The sequence below is a fragment of the Mastigoproctus giganteus genome, chromosome 13 (genome assembly GCF_048544385.1).
Source record: "Mastigoproctus giganteus isolate SK-2022 chromosome 13, ASM4854438v1, whole genome shotgun sequence".
Classification (NCBI taxonomy): domain Eukaryota; kingdom Metazoa; phylum Arthropoda; class Arachnida; order Uropygi; family Thelyphonidae; genus Mastigoproctus; species Mastigoproctus giganteus.
The window spans coordinates 148,147,206-148,169,137 of record NC_143587.1 but is presented as its reverse complement, the minus strand read 5'-3'; the positions used below and the strand labels follow the sequence as shown (position 1 = coordinate 148,169,137).

At 36.7% G+C, this 21,932-nt stretch overlaps 1 protein-coding gene across 1 annotated transcript in view; it reads right to left on the bottom strand.

Annotated features, from left to right (window-relative positions):
• LOC150076513 (muscle calcium channel subunit alpha-1-like) overlaps window positions 1–21,932 on the bottom strand; it is a 1,171,392-nt gene that overhangs the window by 437,979 nt on the left and 711,481 nt on the right. The window contains exon 26 of the mRNA XM_090387375.1: window positions 10,536–10,737. Coding sequence (XP_090243501.1) covers window positions 10,536–10,737 — 202 coding nt within the window. The remainder of the gene's footprint in view (window positions 1–10,535; window positions 10,738–21,932) is intronic.

Genomic DNA, 21,932 nt, shown 5'->3' with positions numbered 1-21,932 from the left:
GGAACAGTAACCCCAAAATAACTTATACACTTGGCAGAGTTGAACTAAAGACAGTTGTGGAGGAAAAGGACTTGGGTGTTACAATACGGTCAGACATGAAGTTCTCCGAGCATTGTAGAAGGTTGCAAGGAAGGCCCATGGGTTCTATCGATGATTTATCGAACAATTGCTAGTAGAGATAAGGGCATCATAATCCCATTATATATAAGGCTATTGTCAGACCACACTTGGAATACTGTGTTCAAGTATGGAGACCATACCTAAAGAAATACATTGAACTTCTTGAAAGGGTCTAAAAATGGGTCTAATTCTCCTGGTGAGATCGGCAAAAGAGAATATGTGGATTGCAGAGCTTGGAAACTAGGCACCTCGAGGAGACTCGATTGAGGCATTTAAGGCTGTGAGAGGCATAAGCAAAATGAAAGAGGATGAAATTTTCACGGTATAAATGATTCCAGAACAAGGGGCCATAATTTCAAGTTACGAGGGGAGATGTTTAGACTGGATTGCAGGAAGTTTTATTTTAGCCAGAGTTATAAATTACTGGAATAAGTTACCTACATGAGCGGTAGAGGCTGCCAGTTTGGCGAAATTCAAAAGTCAGCTGGATAATTACCTATGGGAGGAAGAAAACTCAGTGGTTGTCTATTTCCTTTTCTCTTATTAATTTTTTTTTTCTTCTTCTTCTTCTTCTTATTATTATTATTTTCTTTTGTTACTTTATTTTATTTCATTATTATTATGTAGGTTAGTGCAAATGCATCATTTTAACATAGCTATCTACCAAAGTAGTTAAATTAATTAATTAAATTGGCATCATCTTGGTTATATCTCATATTGTGACTGCCTTCACAACAAGTTGCCATGGTATTGTACTACCTCGAATAAATAACACTTCACCAGTGGAGAAGACTATTCTTATTTATTCTCAGTGGATGCCACCACCCAGACGGCACTGTTTCAAAGCTTGTTGGCTTCTCTTCGGTGGGTGGGCAGGTACCCTGGTGTTGCAATAGTGACAACCCAGTTATGAAGTATAACTTCACAATATGAGGGATGCCTGATGGTGCGTAGTGATATAGACTATAAAGTATTAAAGGCAAAGGCCTCATGCTATGAGGTAGAATGATTAATATGTAGGTTAGTGCAAATACATCATTTTTCACTGAGAATAAATAACAATAGTCTTCTCTACTGGTGAAGTGTTATTTATTCGAGGTAGTACAATACCATGGCAACTCGTTATGAAGGCAGTCACAATATGAGATATAACCAAAATGATGCCAATTTAATTAATTAATTTAACTACTTTGGTAGATAGCTATGTTAAAACGATGCATTTGCACTAACCTACATATTAGTCATTCTACCTTGTAGCAAGGCCTTTGCCCTTAAATACTTTATAGTTCATTATTATTATTTATTTATTTTTTTTGGCTGGTGCAGCATAAGCCATGGGCTTCCTTGCACCATGTGGCCATTTCTAATACTAATACTATTCCTACATTCAATGACTTAATAAGTACTTCAAATTCATCAAATTTATTTACAATCCTCATAGCATTAGCGTACATCCAAATGTACATGTATGTGTTCTTACTCTTATTTACTCTAATACAGTCCATGTATTCATTTGTTCCATTATGACACAGCAGGGCCAAAAATCCCAGTCACTTTGCTTTCCAGGCTGCTGCATGTACCAATAGTAGAAATGCCAGAATCACTTTTGCCTCTGCTTGCAGCTCTAGAGAAGCTATTAATTTGTTTTAATTTCTTCGAATCACCTATTGCTGCCTTGACAGCATCAGAAAATATTCTTGCACCCCTTCTATTCAAGTGTATTCCATCCCTGTAAAAAGTCTTCCCGTTAACAAGCACAGACCATGCTGAGAAAATTTCTACCGCATTAGCTTTGTGCATTCTCTCCAGGTCCGAATTAATTAACAAGGCTCTCAACATATACTCCCTCATATCATGTCTGGGCAGAATTGCAGACACTATCAAATTTATTCCTAGCTCGTGACTTTTTGCCAACACTACCCTGTACTTGTTAAGTAAATCCTCAGATTTCTTACTCTTAATATCATTAGTGCCAATATGTAAAACAATATCACTTTTTTGGCCTTTAAAAGATGATATCTGCTCTACGTCATCATCTACTTTTGTTCCTAGCAGGCATACCCTGATCCCATTTCACAACATTTCCCATTTCCCTGACAATAGAGCCATCGATAATAACTAGTTTCTTGTGGAACCAGCACATTCTGCCTTGAAGATTGCAGCTGTGTTGTCTGATGCACAAGAGTGAACTCTGGTCTTGAGTTGGGCAGCTGACAGATTGATGGGCCACCTCCCCCAATTTTAATTCCTGCAAAGGCATTTATCCTACTCTTCAAACTCTCATTAACCCCCATCAGAATGCTGAGTTGGTACTTAATTTATTCTCTCTCTGCACCTAGCATACACAAAGACATCCTCCTTACCTGGTTCATGTCCTGTTCCAGAAAGCTCTGTAAAAATTTCACAAATTTCACATTTTTTTTAGGCTGTGATGTGTTGGAGAATTGCCCCCTTTGGTTCTCTCCTGAGCCACAGCACTCCCACTACTTTGTGCTTTCTGCTTTGCTACTCTAGTCTGGGACATGATTTTAATTTAAATACAATTTAATTGATTAACAATGAAAATTAAATAAGATTAATAAATTTAATTGATTAATTGAAAATACTACACTAAGCTAATAGATTATCAAATGCAATGATACGTATTACGCTACCTAGTTTTACATTATACCTTACGCTATCAAGTTGGAGATATACATTATACTATACTGTAACAATCAGAATGTTAAATTGCAATTGCACTCAATATTTATCATTTGTTGTACCTTTCAATTTTGTAACTCTGAAAAGTGGTAATATGGCTTTCCTCATCACTTGTAGCCTATTCTTTAAATATACGTGTCAGAGTTTGCCACTGTTCTACCAGTCTTATCAGTAAATCTTAAATATTTACCCAAAGATGCCGATCATTTCTGCACGCACGCACGCACTTAAAATTCTTGTTTACTTCAGTTGCGCACATCAAATGGCACTGTTTAAATCTATATTTTAGCACTGTTTTCTACAGAAAAAAGTGCTAAAATGAAATATAGATTTAAAGTAAAGTTTCATCAAAAAATCATTAAAATTCCAGAAAGCCTGCAGCAACCTTTTTCAGCACACAAATTAATGAGATAACAAGGAAAGACTATCACTGCAGTGCTCAATCTCATCTTTTAATATCATTGCTTCTTCAGTTTTTAGGCCTACCATAACAGAACCATTATTAAGTCAAAATGCCAGACAGATTTTTATAGGAGTCTCACATACTTTCTGGTTGCGAAAAAAGATGTCTAATGTAATTTTTACAGTCATCTTCAAATTATAGCAATGAGTATAAGCTGCTTTTGATATGATTTTTTTTTAGGAAAATTCATTACATTGGGACATATCTTATAATCACTCTGATTATTGCCATCTGTATTATTATTGATTATTGCATTTGATTATTGCAATCAAAAATGGCATATTTTTCAGGATCATCCCTATCTCTTCTTTCCCTCTCTGTGTATTCTCACCAACAATGTTTAAATAATATACCAATACACCTTATGACCAATTCATTAATGAAAATGAATGCTGGAAATTGAGATTTTTTTTTTAAATGCCAAATTTAATGGAAAAGCCAAGTTTTATTAATTTTTTGCGAAAAAAATGGAGAAAAACTGTTACAACAGTGAAATGTAGACAAGAGCAAAACAAATTAAAAAGGTAAATTTTCCATTGTAAATTAATTTCTAGAAGAAAAAAACCAAGCAACCCTCACTTGTGACCAAGAAAAGCCCATAAAAACCCTGTGCATCATTAGTAGGATTCAAACCTGAGCCTTTGCCATGCAGTGTGGGAGGGTAGTGCTTATATGCACTGATCTATCTGCAAGAGCAGCTGGCAGGTACAGATGTCATTTAATTCCTATGTGATTATGTCTAACCTGGTGAGTCAGTAATTTTCTATTTAATCAGCCAGTGATCTTCTTTACCTGATTATCTTATCCAGTTTATAAAGTTTTACAAGCAAGACAAAATTCCATACTTAGCATTAGCATTAGTAGAGGCATATGATGCAAGAAAGCAAGTTTATTCAGCATCAGCCAAAAAAAAAAAAAAAAAAACACACACCACTCCCATTTCACCCCTCCGTACGTTCGAAATACCTGTCCAGTTGAGCTTTAAATTTGTTTAGGCTATCAACTTCAACAACAAGTGATGGAAGTCGGTTCCACCAACCAACCACCCGCTGGCCAAAGGCAAATTTCCGCACATCTATCCGACATCCGTCCTTCCTCAATTTGAATTTATGCCCTCTGAGGTGATTATTCTGAGCAAGATGAAGAATCCCATTGGCATTGAGCATGCTCAAACCATTCAAAGCCTTATACACCTCTATCAGATCACCTCGCCGGTGCCTAGTCTCCAGACTTTGTAATTTGCAAAACTTAAGCCTTTCTTCGTAAGAGCAACCCTTTGTTCCATTCACCAATCTTGTTGCCCTTCTCGGTACCCGTTACAGCAGCTTTACATCCTTCTTGAAATGAGGCCTCCAGACCTGTATACAGTACTCAAGATGTGGCCTAACCATTGCCTTATACAAGGGAATAATCACCTCCTTATCCCTGCTAGAAAAATTCCTGTATATCATTGACAAGACACCATGAGCTACTCTTGCAGCTCGTCTGCACTGATCAGAGAACTTCATATCTGCCTGCACAATTACCCCCAGGTCCTTTTCATTCTCCACCACTGTCAGTGTAGTACTGCAGAGTTGATACGTTGCTCGGGGTTACTGTTTCCCATATGTAGTACTTTACATTTGTCAATCTTAACTTCATTTGCCACCTCTCAGCCCATATGTTTAACCTTTCCAGATCCTGTTGCAGCAGCATAGTGTCAGTAGTGTCCTTAACAACCCTGCCAACCTTTGTATCATCTGCAAACTTGGACATTAAACTTGATATCCCCTCATCAATATCATTCATAAACACCGAAAACAACAACGGACCCAACACTGAACCCTGAGGAACTCCACTAATAACATTAGTCCATGTTGAGCAGTGTCCATTGATTACCACTCTCTGTCTTCTGCCACTCAACCATCCCCTTATCCATAGCAGCAATTTGCCTCCAATGCCACACTGCTCCAATTTGTGCAGCAGTCTTCCATGTGCAACAGTATCAAAAGCCTTTCTAAGATCCAAATACATAATATCAAAGTTATTCCCTGCATCCAGTTCTTTTGTGACTGCATCATAGTATCCAATCAAATTGGTCAGGCAAGACCTGCCCTTAACAAAACCATGCTGCGTCTGAGCTATAACTGAATTCTTGTCTAGATGATCCTGCAGTGCTTCTTTAACCAGTGCCTCCATTAATTTACCTGGAACAGAAGTTAAACTAACAGGTCTATAATTACTTGTGTCAGCCTTTGATCCTCCTTTGTGAATTGGAGTTACATTTGCACATCTCCAGTCTATGGGTACCTCTCCTGAGTCCAAAGAAGCTCTCATAATTATGGCTAGGGGTTTGCTTACTTCCTTTGCTGCCTCCTTTAATATAACTGGATAGATCCCATCCACCCCAGGTGCCTTTTTTATGTTTATCCTCAACAATCTCTCCTCCACTTTCCTCTCAGTTATTACAAAATCATCCAGCTCACTGCCAATGTTTACTTTACCTACATCATTCTCCTTCCTGAATAACTCCTCATGCATGAATGTAGATGCAAAATACTCGTTTAGATTGTTAGCCACCTGAGCAGGATCCTCAACTGTTGAACCATCAATATCCAGTGGACCAATCTGATTCATCCCTTTCCTTCTTGAATTTAAATATGTAAAGAACTCTTTTCTGTTTTTCTTTGCATCCTTTGCCAAGGATTTTTCGTAGTCTGCCTTTGCCTGCCTAATCTCCTTTGTGACTTGGTTACAGACCAACTTATATCTATCATAGGCTTCCATGTCACCCATTAATTTGTATGTATCCCATGCATTTTTCTTCTCTGCCACATGTCTCATTAGTTCATCTGACAACCATTTAGGCCTAAACCTTGAACAATATTTCTTAGTTGGTATGTAAAGCCTGGTAGCCTCCAAGATTAGTTCCTTGAATGCTTCCCATTTTGAGTTTGCTGTTGGTAACATCATCAGTTGGTCCCACTGTATAGAATTTAAATACTGTCTCAGACCATCATAGTCGCCTTTACGAAAACAAAAACCCTTCCCTTTACCTCTGATGGTAGTTACCTCCTTGAGTAAATCCCACTTCAACACACTGTGATCACTGCCACCTAGTGGTTCATTTATCTGCAGATTCTTAATGCATGAAGAATCACTACTGATAATCAGATCAAGAGTATTGCTCCCTCTTGTTGCCTCACGAACATGCTGATGTAGAAAACAATCATCCAATAAATCCACAAAAGCCTTGCTAGTGTGCGAGTGACCAACTCACAAATTCCAGTCAATATCTGGGAATTTAAAATCCCGCATTATAAGACTCTCTGATTTACTGGCCCACTCTATTTCCCTGTACTATATCTTATTATACTCATCAGAGTCATTAGGCCTATAGCACACTCCTACTCTCAATTTTGATTTCCCTATGTTTATGTCACACCAAACTGACTCGACACTGCCCTGTCCATCGATGTCGACTGGCTTCACTTCCTTGGACTTTATGTGTTTCTTAATTAATAGCATAACCCCTCCTCCCCTCCTGTCCTGTCTATCCTTTCTATACACATTGTATTCCCCAAATTCCAGTTCCGCATTACTTATATCTGTGTGACACCACGTCTCTGATATTCCAACAATATCTGCGTTTGATGTTTTGAGCAATACCTAAAATTCATCAAATTTATTTACCAAACTCCTAGCATTGGTGTACACGCAGGTATACATGCACCTGTTTCTATTCTTAGCTACCCTAACACAACCCATGTGTTTACTTGTACCGCTATGACTCCCAGCAGTCTCTGAAATATCCTGCATCTTGTTTTTCAGGCTTCTGCTCATTTCAGTAGAAGCAGTGCAAGAATCACTTCCACCTCTGACAGTGGCTACTGTTAATCTATTAGTCCTTGTATCCCCCCCAACTAGCAGTTTTCCGACCCACCTAACACTGCCTCGACAGCATCAGCAAAAATTCTTGCACCCTTTCTATTTAAGTGTATCCCATCCCTGTAGAAGCAATCTCTCCTGTTAACAAGTACAGTCCAGGCTGAAAAAAATTCTACCCCTTGAGCCTTGCACAATCCCTCCAGTGCCGAATTGATCGACAAGGCTCTCATCATATACTCCCTCCTATCGTGTCTGGGCAGAATTGCAGACACTTTCAAATTCAACCCTAATTCACGGCTTTTTTTCAACAGTGACCTGTACTTGCTAAGTAATTCCGCCGGTCTCCTACTCTTAATATCATTAGTGCCAACGTGTACAACTATATCACCTTTTGTGCCCTTAAAAGATGATATCCGCTCTACAACGTCATCAACCTTTGCCCCTGGCAGACATACCCTGGTCCTATTCCACCTATCCTTTTTACAAAGCATGTTCCCCGTTTCCCTGACAATAGAGTCACCAACAACTACTAGTTCCTGTGGGACCAGCGCATTCTGCCTAGGGGGCTGCCTCTGTGTTGCCTGATGACCAAGTGCAAGCTCTGGCATTGATATGGGCAGCTGAGAGCTTGATGGGCCCCTCAATTTATTTCCTTCGAGGGCATCCACCCTGTCCTTCAAGCTCTCATAAAGGCCCATAACAACGCTGAGTTGTCGCCTGATTTCCTTGCACTCCTTACATCGTGCACACACAAAGACATCCCTCTTGGCCGTATCATGTCCCGTACCCGACTGCTCCGCAAACATCAAGCAAACAGTGCATTTTAAAAGACTGTGATTCAGAGGGCAACTGCCCCCCTCAGTTCTCCCCTGAACCACAGTACTCCCATTAGCTTGAGCCTTTTGCTTTGCTGCTCTGGTCAGAGTCATGATTCCGATTTAATTCAATAAAATTTCAAAACTATTACTACTTAAACTACTTAATTGGTAATCTAATCGTTTATAAGAAACAACCTTTTTGGCAGCTTGAAAAAAATGTGACCACTCACTGTGCTTGTGGGTTTGAGCAACATGCTTATTTCTTCTTACAATAAGTCAGTTTTTAAAGTTTAAACTAAAAACAGAAGAATTAAAAACAACTGTCTTTTGTGATCTTTCTTAAAAAAAAAAAAACATATGGAAAAAAAAATACATCTTTCAAATATAATAAAAACATGATAGTCAATTAAATGACTTTCATGTTTTTATTATGTATTATAGAGTAATTTAGTGTAAACACAAAGGATATATTATTTTCTAAAATAAGATATTCAAAAATGAAATAAAGATTATTTAATCATTATATGGTGATTAGTTATGAGAAAAATTAAAAACTGAATGGCTATCATGTACTCATGAGTTTATCTTTGAAAAAGCAGTCTAATTTTTTTTTTTCCCAACTACAGGTCCAGGTGATGGTTAGGAATATTAAGATAATGTCTTCCTTCATTTAACATTTTTGGTTTCTACCAAGATTGGAAAAAAAAAAAAAATCTAATTCTCTGGCTATACTTCTCCTGTACTTAAGGCAACCAGCTTTTTGGGGATGAAAATTGGGACAAAACGAATTCCGAGGTGAAAAAAAATCAGAACAAAACACACTCTGAAGAAGTAAAATTGGGAAATTTCTGAAACACATCTATAATCACCAGGGCTAAGTAATTTTTAGTGCTCTGACTTTTCCAGGGCATCCTAATATCAGTAGTGCTAATACCATGCCATGAAACAGTGGACAAAAGATCTATAATTTTATTTTTGTTTCATGTAAAATTATCAATTATTCAACTGTTGAAATGACAAAATCCTAATCCAGGGACAATTAATACGTTTCATATTATGCAATATAAAATACACGAATCCAAACCTCAAAGTACACTTACATTAAAAATTACTAGATAATCCTACTCATAACCATTAGTCATGTTCATCTCTAGATTCTGTTTCGTTCAGAGGATTTTTTCTGTTTCACAACGAAGTTAAAAATTCCAAACAAGTCAATTTGTAATCAATTGCTACTTGCAGAATCACTTTCAGTCTAAAAATTTCCATTTGATTTCACTGTTCTGTTCATGGCCGAGTTGTCAGTCTGCAGCAAACCAACCGAAGAATACACACTATTACTTTATAGCCTTAGTTCTTTGGTGAATGATACATTCCATTACCTTTTGAGAATTGCATTATTTGATCACAAATTTTTAAAGAATGGTTTTTATTCTTCTTCTTAGCCATGCTAAAAAAAAATCTGCGAGAAAAAGTCAGCAGAACTTTTGTTGGCTTAAGTTTTCTGAAATGTAAGACAATGGATAGAGGCATATCCCATTGTAATTTCATTGATTTTAGAAAATAATGGTACTTTGCATTGTGTTTTTCTGTTTTAACTGCCTGGGTGGCACTAAGATGCCACCAGCCTTAGTGACAGAACTTGGTTAATACTCATTTAGAAATGACTATGTTTATGCATAAATCAACCTAGAGATACTAAGATAACATCATAATTTATAATTGAATAACATCACCAAGAAGACAAATTCATTATTCATTAAAATCTCAAAAGCTTTGTTGTGACCAGTTTCCAAGCTATTTGGCTTATATCAAATACCTTGAATGGTGAATAAATGTATCAAATCAAAATGAGCAGCCAAGAGGTGTACAAGAAAAACTGCCAAATAAAAGTGTTACTTTCATTATGTATATAATGTAATCCCTATATCATTAAATAAGAGGCATACTATTTCAATGCAGGTATTGAAATAGTTTGAGAAAATAATGCAAACTCTGTGTTATGTTTTCTGGCTTAATATGGGGACACTATTGTCCCTCTGGTATCACTTCTTCATCTGCTATAGTAGCATATGAAAATGAATGACAATTACTGCTGTGCATTTTCAATTGCCATAACTTGCTTAAGTCACTCATATCACCTTTTTTTTGGATGTGTTGTGTTCAGTGCTGATATTTGTTGATTTTGCTAATTTATTTTGTTTACAATTGCTACTGATAATAAAAGAGCATTAAAGTCTCCAACTCTGTGAATCAGATTGCATTAAACCATCTGAATTGGTTTTCTTAGGAACAAAGAAAATCAATTCAGATGGTTTAATGGTAACCAATTTTTTCTCCATCCTCAATTATCTTTTGTATTTCTTTTCTTTGGAAAAACCTAGCTTCAAGTCCAGCATCAACAAAAATCTTTTGCCCACACTAGAATGCTACAGTTCTAATATATTCTGTTTGTTCATGAAAAAAATAATAAAAATAAATAAAAGAAATTATGAGCATCTCGCATTTTCAAAATAAATGCCAAAGAAATAAGCAATGAACAAACTTTTCACAAAAATCCTTACCTGGTTTTTGTCCAATTCACAATTTTTAAATTCTTGTTCACCTTCATTTTGAAATGTGACAATGACAAAACCTACAAAAATATTGACCATAAAGAATGCAATGATGATGATATAAACAATGAAGAAAACTGCTACTATGGGATGATTATTTTGAACAGGACCCTTGTTTTCATCACTGGAATCAATAGCCACATACAAAAGCCTGTTTAAGGAAAACAAAAGATGGAAGTAATTAATTTTTTTTTTCTTTTTATTAACATATAAATTTATGAGAAAGAATTTTCAATATTAGTGATCAGTATAAAGCTGAACTTATAATGATCTAGTACAATAGATGTGTTTCAACAACCTGTAACATAACTAGTTAAAACTAATTACACTGCAAAAAAATAAATTAATTTAATTGTTTTGAGAATACCGAATTGCAAAATGTACAATGGTACTGAGTTTAAGAAACAACATGGCTTAACTTGATTAAGCCACTATTATGCAAAAAAAAAGAATTGAAATCAAAAATATTTTGAAAAACAAATCAAACATTATAACATTTAAACTAACAAACTACCCAAAAATACTCAACATTATATATACTGGTATTTTTGTAATAAATATTTTCAAATTTTGTTCTTTGGCTGGCACTATGATCACATTTTTAGCATAGCACTGACTTATTTTATTTTCAAACAATATATTGAGGCAGTAGTGTCATCACTTAAAATGTAAATAGTAGTAGTAATAGTGGCATGTGATGCAAGAAAGCAAGTGTATGAGCTTATGCAGCACCAGCCAAAAAAAAAACAAAACATTCCCCTCTAAATATTTGTCCAGTTCCTCCTTAAATTTATTTAACCTATCAACTTCCACAATGACAGATGGAAGTTTGTTCCAGCAATTAACCACCCGCTGGCTAAAGGCAAATTTTCGCACATCTATTCTACATCTGTCCTTCCTCAATTTCAATTTATGTCTACTTAGGTTCGTAATCTGAACAAGTGGAAAAATCTCATCAGAATTCGGCGTACCAACCCATTCAAGGCCTTATATACCTCAATCAGATCACCTCGAAGGTGCCTAGTCTCCAGCTGCTGCAATTTGCAGAACTTAAGCCTCTCCTGGTAAGAGGATCCCTTCATTCCCCTCACCAATCTTGTTGCCCTTCTCTGTACACGCTCAAGTAAATCTACATCCTTCCTAAAATGAGGACTCCAGACCTGTACGCAGAATTCAAGGCATGGCCTTACCATTGCCTTATACAGAGGGATATTCACCTCCTTCTCTCTGCTAGCAAAAATGAATTCTATCCCCATAAGATGATATACACATTCATTGGATTATCAATCAATAGCAAGCACTGGACATGCTTCTTTTCTAAATATAATTTAGGCATTATTTATGGCTTAATCTTTTTTTAATTGTATTTTTAAATGTTAAAATTATACTGCCTGATGCTCTTAATTTCAGATTGCATTTATGTTCCTGCTAAAAACATTTTAATTCAGACACTGAATTATTTGCCAAAATAATTCAGTGTTCATGAGTGCCTATATTTTTGGCACTTAAAACACCTCAGCAGTTTTGGAATGTAAATCCTTACTGGGCAGTTTAAGCAGCTTGCTTTGATGGAAGTTGGAGGCTGTTGCAAGTTGAATCTAAAGATGAGAACTTGAGTAGGAATGGAGTTTGCATCCTTGCACATTGATATTTACTTGACAGCTGTTACATTTTGATCTTAGAATTCAGAGCAGCTCTTTTCTTCAGAGACATAAAGAAGATCCTACACTGATATGACACTGCATGAAGAGTTCATAATTTTATGGTGGGTTATGATACTAGATATCCCCCCACATCAACATGGCTTTCAAAATTTGTTGAGCATATCTGGAACATGAAGCTTCAACTTAAAGATCTCCACATAGCATAGTCTTCACAGATTTTGGAGTTCCTGTCAACCCTTCTTATTCTTTCTAGATGAAGAAGGGTGACAGTTCCCCAATTTCCAGCTCTTTGGTGGAATGGATAATGAGAAAAAGTGGTGTCACTGATGGCATATTCTCAGTTCTGGCTTTTTTGGCAGATATAATGCATTCACATTTAATTAGTTAGGTAGGAGCTTTATTGGGGGCTCCCAGAAGAAGAGAAATTTAAATTACTCACAAGAGTAAAGAAATGTTTCTGTTGTCCCAGGTACCTCACCCACCATGGAGTCCTATAAGAGGATGCCTGCTAGCAACCAAGCAGATATTGCTTACATGAATGGGATGCCAAGTTTGCTTAGAGCATCATACCTACATTTTCAATAAGTCTTGACCTTGTCCCAGAATCAAAGGGAGGAAGACCTATTGAAATGCAGTCAAACTTAGCAGTAAGAACCACCCACTGATTGATCCCAGTCGGGCTGTTAGGGGACCTCCCATCTTGCTGAAGTGGTGGCTAAAGTGGTGTATTGGGGCTAGGCCCTTCAGCCACCAGGGTTCCATTTTCTGCATTTCCATGGATCACAGTGCACAGCTGCACGCACACGCACACACACACACACATCGAATTCCAAAGATTTAATCCTAAAACCAAGTTATCAGCATTGGATCCCATTGATATTAATCCAGAAGGCCAACAGCACTACTAGGAGGTCCCTTCATCACACACAGGTGCCCTTGTCAAGGAGACATGAGGCATGAAACACAGTCAAAACAGAAGACGCCACTACAGACCACTAAACTCTAAAATCAATTTGTCTTGTGTTTGGCAGGTCTACCTAGATCCAGGTTTTAATCCTTTTTGGAATCACACTAGTGAGCAGTAGGCACTGTGAAGACATGAACAAAACCCAGCAATGAGATACATCCACAATATATGAGATGCGGCAAAGTGCAGTAACTGAAGTAGACATGGAGATAGTTAAGTTTAGGGAAAAAGCCTCAAGTTATGAAAGCTATAAAAAGTCACTGTACATAGCTGTGAGCAAACTGAGTTTTCAGCTTAGTGCATTGATCTAGGAAGGCACTTTGCTGCACATTGCCTTGGTACTGCACTGCTCCATTGAAGGGAACAGGAAGGACATGGATCTGCTGGAATGGATGCAGAGAAGAGCAACAAGATTGGTGAGGTGGAGCAAAAGGGTGCTGTTACCAGGAAAGGGTTCAGTTTTTCAAATTGCAGCATTTGGAGATGGCACCTGAAAGGAGATCTGATTGAGGTGTTTAAGGCTTTGAATGGATAGAGTACATTCAATGCTGATGGAATTCTTCCCCTTGCTCAGCTTAAACATGAAGGGGCATAAATCCAAATTGAGGAAGGATGATTGCAGGTCAGATGTGTGGAAATTTGACTTCATGAAAACGTGGCTGATTATTGGAACAACCTCCCAATGATATTAATTAGAGTGGCTGTTGTAGATGAGGGTAGTTTGAATAAATTCAAGGAAGAATTAGATAAACTGTTAGAAGAGACAGTCAGTTGAAACTGAGCAAAGATTGCCATTACAGGCAGTTTCTGAGTGGTCATACTTTGGGAATTGTTGGCCTTTTTTTTTTTTTTTTTTTTTGACTGATGCTGTATACACTTGCTTTCTTTATTCATTATTATTTTCATCACTAGTAATAATGAAAATAATAATAGTGACAAAATGTGCATTGCAAATTCAGCACAAAGAAGAAAAATCAATTTGTTCACAGCTGTGTATACAGAAAGAGTCCATGTGCATGACACGTATAACTTTTTATAGTTTTCATATCAGCATTAGCAAGGGCACATGATGCAAGAAAGCAAGCTTATATAGCATCAGCCAAAAAAAAAAAAAAAAAAACAACCCTTATTTCACCCATCCACTCGCTCCAAATGTTTGTCAAGTTCTGCCTTGAATCTATTTAAGCTATCAACTTCTACAATGACAGATGGAAGTTTGTTCCAGCAATCAATCACCCACTGGCTAAAGGCAAACTTCTGCACATCTATCCTACAACCGTCTTTTCTCAATTTCGATTTATGCCCTCTCAGGCGATTATTCACAAGAGAAAGAATCCCATTAGCATTGAGCATGCTCAAACCATTCAGGGCCTTATACACCTCAATGAGATCACCTTGCAGGTGCCTAGTCTCCATCCATTGTAATTTGCAAAACTGAAGCTTTTCTTCATAACACAACCCTTTGTTCCATTCACTAATCTTGTTGCCCTTCTCTGTACTCATTCCAACAGCTCTATATCCTTCCTAAAATGAGGCCTCCAGGCCTCTATACAATACTGAAGTGTGGCCTGACCATTGCCTTATACAAGGGGATAATCACCTCCTTATCCCTGCTAGAAAAATTCCTGTATATCATTGACAAGACACCATGAGCTACTTTTGCAGACCTTTGAGGCTTTTGTTGATTGCACAAAAAAAAAATTGTATGCACCTGTATTCCACTCCCTGTATCCTTCTTCTGAGTGGCAGAAAATATTAATCCAGTTTCCCCTTAAATTTCACCAGCTGTCATCCTCAACCATCCAGGTTAGTCATTTATTCAAATGGCCAACAAAAAACAACTAAACAACAAACTTTGGGGGTTACAGTCTATTAGTTCCCTCCAATGTATAAATTTATTTTCACATGGTTTTTGTATCTCATTTCAATGTAAGAAGGGAACAGGTTTTTTGATAAATATTTTAATAAAATACAGGGCATGTGGACTGTACTTTCAGAATCAATTCAGGACAAGAAAACAATGAAAAAAGTTAAGTATTAGCAAATAATGCAAGACGGCATCAACAAAAAAAAAAAATTTCCTATTTCATCTATCCATTCCGTTAAAAAGTTTGTTTACTTCCTTGAATTTACTAATGCTATCCACTTCCAGAACAGGTGGAATCTGTTGTGGAAGTACTCAACCACCTACTGGCTAAAGCAAACTTCTGCTCATCTATTCTACAACCATTCCTCCTCAATTTCAATTTATGTCCCTCTATGTGCATAGTCCTATGTGCACAAGTGGAAGAATCCCATCAGCACTGAGCTTGCTCCATCCATTCAAATTCTTAAACACCTCAATCAGATCACCTATCAGGTGCCTAGTCTCGATGGGTGGTAATTTGCAGGCCTGAAGCCTTTCTTGGTAAGAGCACTCTTTTGTTCCCTTAAGCAATCTCATTGCCCTTCTTCGTACCCATTTCAGCAGCTCTATATCCTTCCAAAAATGGGGCTTCCTGTATGCAGTACAGGAAGATGTGGCCTGACCATTGCCTTATATAATGGTATAATCACCTCCTTATTCCTACTAGCAAAATTCTTGCATATCATTGACAAAACCCATTGAACTGTAATGGAAACTTGTCTGAATTACTCAGAGAATTTCATATTTTACTGCACAATTATGCCAAAGTCTTTTTCATTTTCCATTACCTGAGTGCAGTACCACACTCAGGATAATGGAAAATGAAATATTACTATGGGGTTACTGCTACCCATATGCAGTTCTTTGCATCTGTCAATGTTAAATTTCAATTGCCATTTATAAACCCATCTGTCTAATTTTTCTAGATCCTGTTGCAGTGCCATACTGTCATTACTGTCATTAACCACCCTGCCAGACTTGGTATCATCTGCAAACATAAACATTAAGCTTGATATGTCTTCATCAATAAATATATAAAAAAACAAACAACTGGTCAAACACCAAACCATTCTGGACTCCACTAATAGCAATAATCCACAAAGAGCAGCATCCACTATAAACCACTCTCTGGCTTCTACCACTTAATCATCCCTTTATACATAGCAGAAACTTCCCCTTAATGAGACACTGATCCAATTTGTTGGTGCCTCTGTAGCCAGGTGGGCAGGAGCAGCTGCATAGCACACGCTTCTTGATTAGACTGGGGTTCAAGCCCGTGACCACCAAATATGGAGGATGCGAAAGGTCAGGGAATGACCACCGCATATTCACAGAGCAATATGGCTTTAGTTGCTAATGCTCCTAAAAACCAAATAACAACAACAGCTCCAATTTGTACAGCAGTCTTTTATGTTCAACAATATTAAAGGCTTTCCTGAAATCCAAGTATGTGATATCAAAATTATTTTTTGCATTCAGTTCCTTTGCGACTGCATCACAGTATCCAATCAAATTGGTCAGACAAAATTTCACCTTCACAAACCCATATTGCGTTTGAAGTATATCTGCACTCCAGTCTAGAAATTGCCATTAAAGGTCTTGCATTACTTAACTAGTGACTCCATTATTTCCCCTGAAACAGAAGTTAAACTAATATGCCTGTAATTTCTCATGTCATCCTATGTACCACTTTGTGAATTGGATATACATTTGCATATCACCAGCCCATTTTGGATTCAGGGGACTTATCCTGAATCCAAAGGTGCCCTCATAATTATGGCTAATGGTTTGCTTGCCTCCTTGGCTGCCTCCCTTAATATAACAGGATCGATCCCATCCACTCCAGGTGCCTTTTTTATGTTTAATTTCAACAGCTTCTCTTCCATATTCTCTCATTATTACAAAATCATTTAGCTCTCTGTTAGAATTTAATACACCTCTGTTAGAATTTAATACACCCCTCCCTGAATAACTCCTCATGTGTAAATGTAGATGCAAAATACTCATTCAGTTTGTTAGCTACCTGAGCAGGATCATCAATGGTTGAATCATCGATATCAAGTGAACCAATCTGATTCAACCCTTTCCTTCTAGAATTTACGTAAGTAAAGAACTCTTTGCATCCTTTGCCAAATATTTCTCATAATGTGACTTAGCTTGTCTAACCTCCTTTGTGATTTGATTACAGACTAGTTTATATCTACAATAGGCTTCTGTATTGCCTGACAATCTATATGCATCCCGTGCATTTTTCTTCTCTACCACAAGTCTCACTAGTTCATCTGATTAGGTCTTATTCTTGAACAGTATGGCTTAGTTCGTATGAAAAGCCTATCTTCTATGATTATTTTCTTGAATACTTCCCATTTAGAATTTGCATTAACATTATCAATTGTTCCACTTTATAGAATGTAAAAAGTGTCTGAGACCACTGTAGTACCTTTACTAAAGCAAAACCCCCTTCCCTTTACCCTTGGTTGTAGTTACATCCTTAAGTAAATCCCACTGTGATCACTGCCACCTACTGATTCTTTTATCTGCAGATTCTTAATGCATTTGTACATACAACTCCAGGGGCTCACATGTGGTGAATATGAGCTTGGCACACCCAGGGACTTAAGCTGGATATCATCATTCTTCTCTTTCTTGGTGATTCCCTTCTACTTCTGATTCTTGTTTTGTTCTCTTTCTCTCTGAGGGTAACACAGAAATTTTTTTTTGGCTGGTGCAGCATAAGCCTCAGGCTTCCTTGTACCATATGGCTAATAATAATAATAATATATTTTCAATTCTGAGCAGTTATGAAAGCATGACTGTTTCAATTTTAAAAAATAGTTATTTAGTTTTGAATAGTGAAAAATGAAAAAAAAAAAAAAATAATAAATAAATAAAATAAGATCATAAATAAGAATAAGCACACACACACACACACATATCCAATAAAAGGATTATTCATAATCGATACATGTTTGTTTATTGTTATTTTTATTATTTTTTTAACATTGAAAAAACTCAATAGCCATTTAAAAATTCAAACAGCCATAGCACTGTAACCAATTCAAAATGGATCGATGTTTATATGAAATGGTCATATCCTTATATGTACAATTTTCAGTTTTCAGATCCTGAATGGATCCTAAAAGTACAGTCCACATGTTCTGAAACATGTGTGCCCCTGTACATCAGCTGGAAATGTGATAGTCAGTGTCTTTTGAAATGCAAAAGGAATCATCCATTGCTGTGCCACAAGAATTTAAATAAATGCCCTGTCTTGAATTTTTTGAGAGGCATCAAGTATTTGTGGTTCCACTCAACTTTGATGCCCAATATGTGCACCCACTGTTATGTGAATCATAAGTGGTTAAGAATAATTGTTTCTACACTTCCAAATCTGATGCACAGTTTAGATGCAATAGCATGAATTGTGATACCCCTGTTTTTCTAAACTTGGTTCTTCAACCTAACAATTTTGCAATGGCAGCATTTGGCTGAATGTGAGCATGTCATCAGTGGATCCCTTTGTAACATATCTGGGAGAAACTTGATTTACCAATCATACATGCTTGTACATGATAAGGTCTAATTACAGTACTATACAAACAACAGCATAAAACTTAAGTAAATTGCACACTCTCTTTCACTTAAAATTTAATAATACAGGACACACACTGTCTCTCTCTCACTTAAAATAATACATGCACAATATTATATATAAGACCCTGTCATTTGACCCATGGCATTTGTGTAGTTAACTGCATGGATGCCAGGAGCATAATTACATGGAAGCAAGTGAGAGCAACCCATCATTAAAAATAGTTTCTTCATCATTGCATTATTATTATTATTATTAAGACCTGTTTATTAAATCTAAATTATTGACCCCCCCCCAGACATCCATGGGTTAAGGAGTGCACCAATCACAAATTAAAATTTGAAACATTACTAGATGAAAGTGACAAAATTAGTAGATATCCTAGAGAAAATAAAACTGGAGGCTTGTCAAGAACTCAATTATCTAGTGATCTTTTCTTTCTTGATCATTCAGTTCTGGCCACAGAACTTAATGATCAAGTGCACGTGACTGTGTTACAAGATTTATTTGTAGTTCTATAGGAAGATTCAGAAAAAAAAAAACAAGAAAATTTTTTGCAATAAGAATAGGTGGATTTAAAACCAGGGTGTGTCTTTATGAAGCAGCAACAATTACTGATTGTTATTGATTACTCTCACATATGATTATTATTCACATGTGGGAGTAATGACATTAGGTGCATGATCTAAAGCGTGCTTAACACACAATATACACAATCCATTCTTAGAAAACCATATGTTAAACGAATGTTTATTTTAAAATGAAATATGAATAAATTGGTTTGGTTATTTGTTTTTTTTTTTTTTTTTTTTTTTTTTTTAGGAGCATTAGCAACTAAGGCTATGTTGCTCTGGGGATATGCGGTGGTCATTCCCTGACCTTTCCGCATCCTCTGTATTTGGTGGTCACGGGCTAGAACCCCGGTCTAATCAAGAAGCTTGTGCTACACACTGCTGCTCCTGCCCACCTGGCTATGGAGGCGCCATATGAATAAATACAATTACTATTCATACCTGATAAACTCTTTGGAAAATTCATTCAAAGAAAGTTGATGAATTGTGTTCCTCTTTTCATCATAAAGAACTTCATAGCAAATGGTGACATAAAGAAGGCCACTGACAACATAACTGCTTACTTCAACACTGGGATCAGAATCCTATATGATCAATTGTCTCTTTAAACTTCATCATGGTTTCTCTTATATGTTAGACTCCTTAAAAACTGGAGATTTCATCATCACTATCATCCCTTTCTTCAATTTGCATTTGTGCCTGCAATTCAATCAAATCATCAGTTGTGAGGCCTTCCACATGACACTGGAACTCATTCACTGAAGAAACTAGTAAACATTTTCTTCAGTACCCAATTCCAAGTTAATGTGTTTTGACATGTCTAAAATTTCCTTTGTGACAGTTTCTTGCATTTTTAGAAACCTTCATAATCCTGGATTAACTGCAGGCGAAGTTAACATCCTTCTGGCAAAGTTTCACTGCCAGAAGGATGTTATATCCCCTTTTAAAACTGCATAACAATTGTTGCTTCCTTCCTGTCAGTAGCATTAATAGCCTAAGCCATGGTTCTTCTCAAATAATACTACTTAAAGGTGGAAATTATCCCTTGTTCTTTGGATGTTTCTTTTCTCACTATGAGTTCCAGCGACACAAGCACAACCAGAGCATTCTCATTTTATTTTTTCTTTTCACTCATTCGACCACATGGTAAAAAACATTTCTACAAATTGTTCCACTAAAGCTATGAAAATTGAGAACATATAACTAGACAGCACTGTGCTTAAGACTGCAAAATGATGCAAAAAGCAAAACTTTTTTTTTTTTTTTTTTTTGCTTAATTTTCAGATTTATCAGGCACATTAAATTCTAATCTCATAAATAAATAACCTTTCATCACAACAAAAAAAAATTACAGGAATCGAAGTATACAATTACCATAATCATTTACTTGGATAATATCACAGAGTACCAAAGATGCAAAACTGTATGGAACTACAGATATATGTTGTACATGTAATGGACAAACAGTATTAGTATGAAAGATAAATATCACTGGACAAATAGCAACTGAACATGACGTGTACAGGTTGAGCTCAACTTCAGTTGAGTGTTTTGTTGAGGTTACTCTGGTTGAAGGTGATCTAGTTTTATTGGAAGACTATCATCAGGAGAAATGGGTAATATTTTTTGTAATAAAGATAAATGGCAACAATTAATGATGTTGATGATGGTGTACCAAAGATTATCAGATTTTAAGGGGAGTAAAGAGAGCATTATTATTCATGTGGGGTCTAATAATATTAAACAAACAGGAACTGACCATTCACTGAATAAATATAGGACTAGGCTGAAAAAATGCTGCAAGTTAAGTCAGAATGTGTATGTGTCTGCAATTCTACCCAGACAAGATAGGCATAATTATATGCAAAAAGCTTTGTGCATTAACTCAAGACTTGAGGGAATCTGCAATGCTGTAAGGGGGGAGGGGATTTTTACCAGCATTGCCTGCACTTGTAGGAAGAAGAAATCTATTTTATAGAGATGGTATTAATTTGAACAAAGGCGGTGAAAGGATTTTTGCCACAATCATTGAGGATACCCTAAAGGTTCAGGGAGACTGCTAGTTGGGGAGGGAGAAAGCTAATATACATCCACATTTATCTGATGATATGTTTTATGGGTCAAAGTAATGGTTGCATTGACCTCAAGAATTCTTGAGGCAAATGCAACCATGTTGTCACAACAACCAATATTGGCAAGGTGTTCTGAGGGTAGCAATATTTCAAATGAGCGGGATGAGAAAGATAGGGAAACAAGCTTAAATAACTTCAAGGTGAATGTGCCAGGGTAATAAACTATAGAAGAATACTTAGTCTTAACTGTGTCTACAGTAATGTCAGGAATTTTGTTAATAAAATGACTGAATTCAAACTCCAGGTTAGGACAACTAATGCTGACATAATAGTGCTAACAGAACATGGTGCCACCCGGAAACTGAGAATGACAAGTTCCACTGCAGTATGTATAATGTAAATAGAAAAGACAGGGAGATAAAAGAGGTGGTGGTGGTGTCATACTTTTTATCTGCCTGAACATGAAAAGAGCTTTTGCGGAGTCTGAAGTTACATCTGTCAGCATAAACCTTGTATGGTGTGAGTTAATTGGAAGCAAAGATATAATGAGAGTGGGAGTAATCTACAGACTAG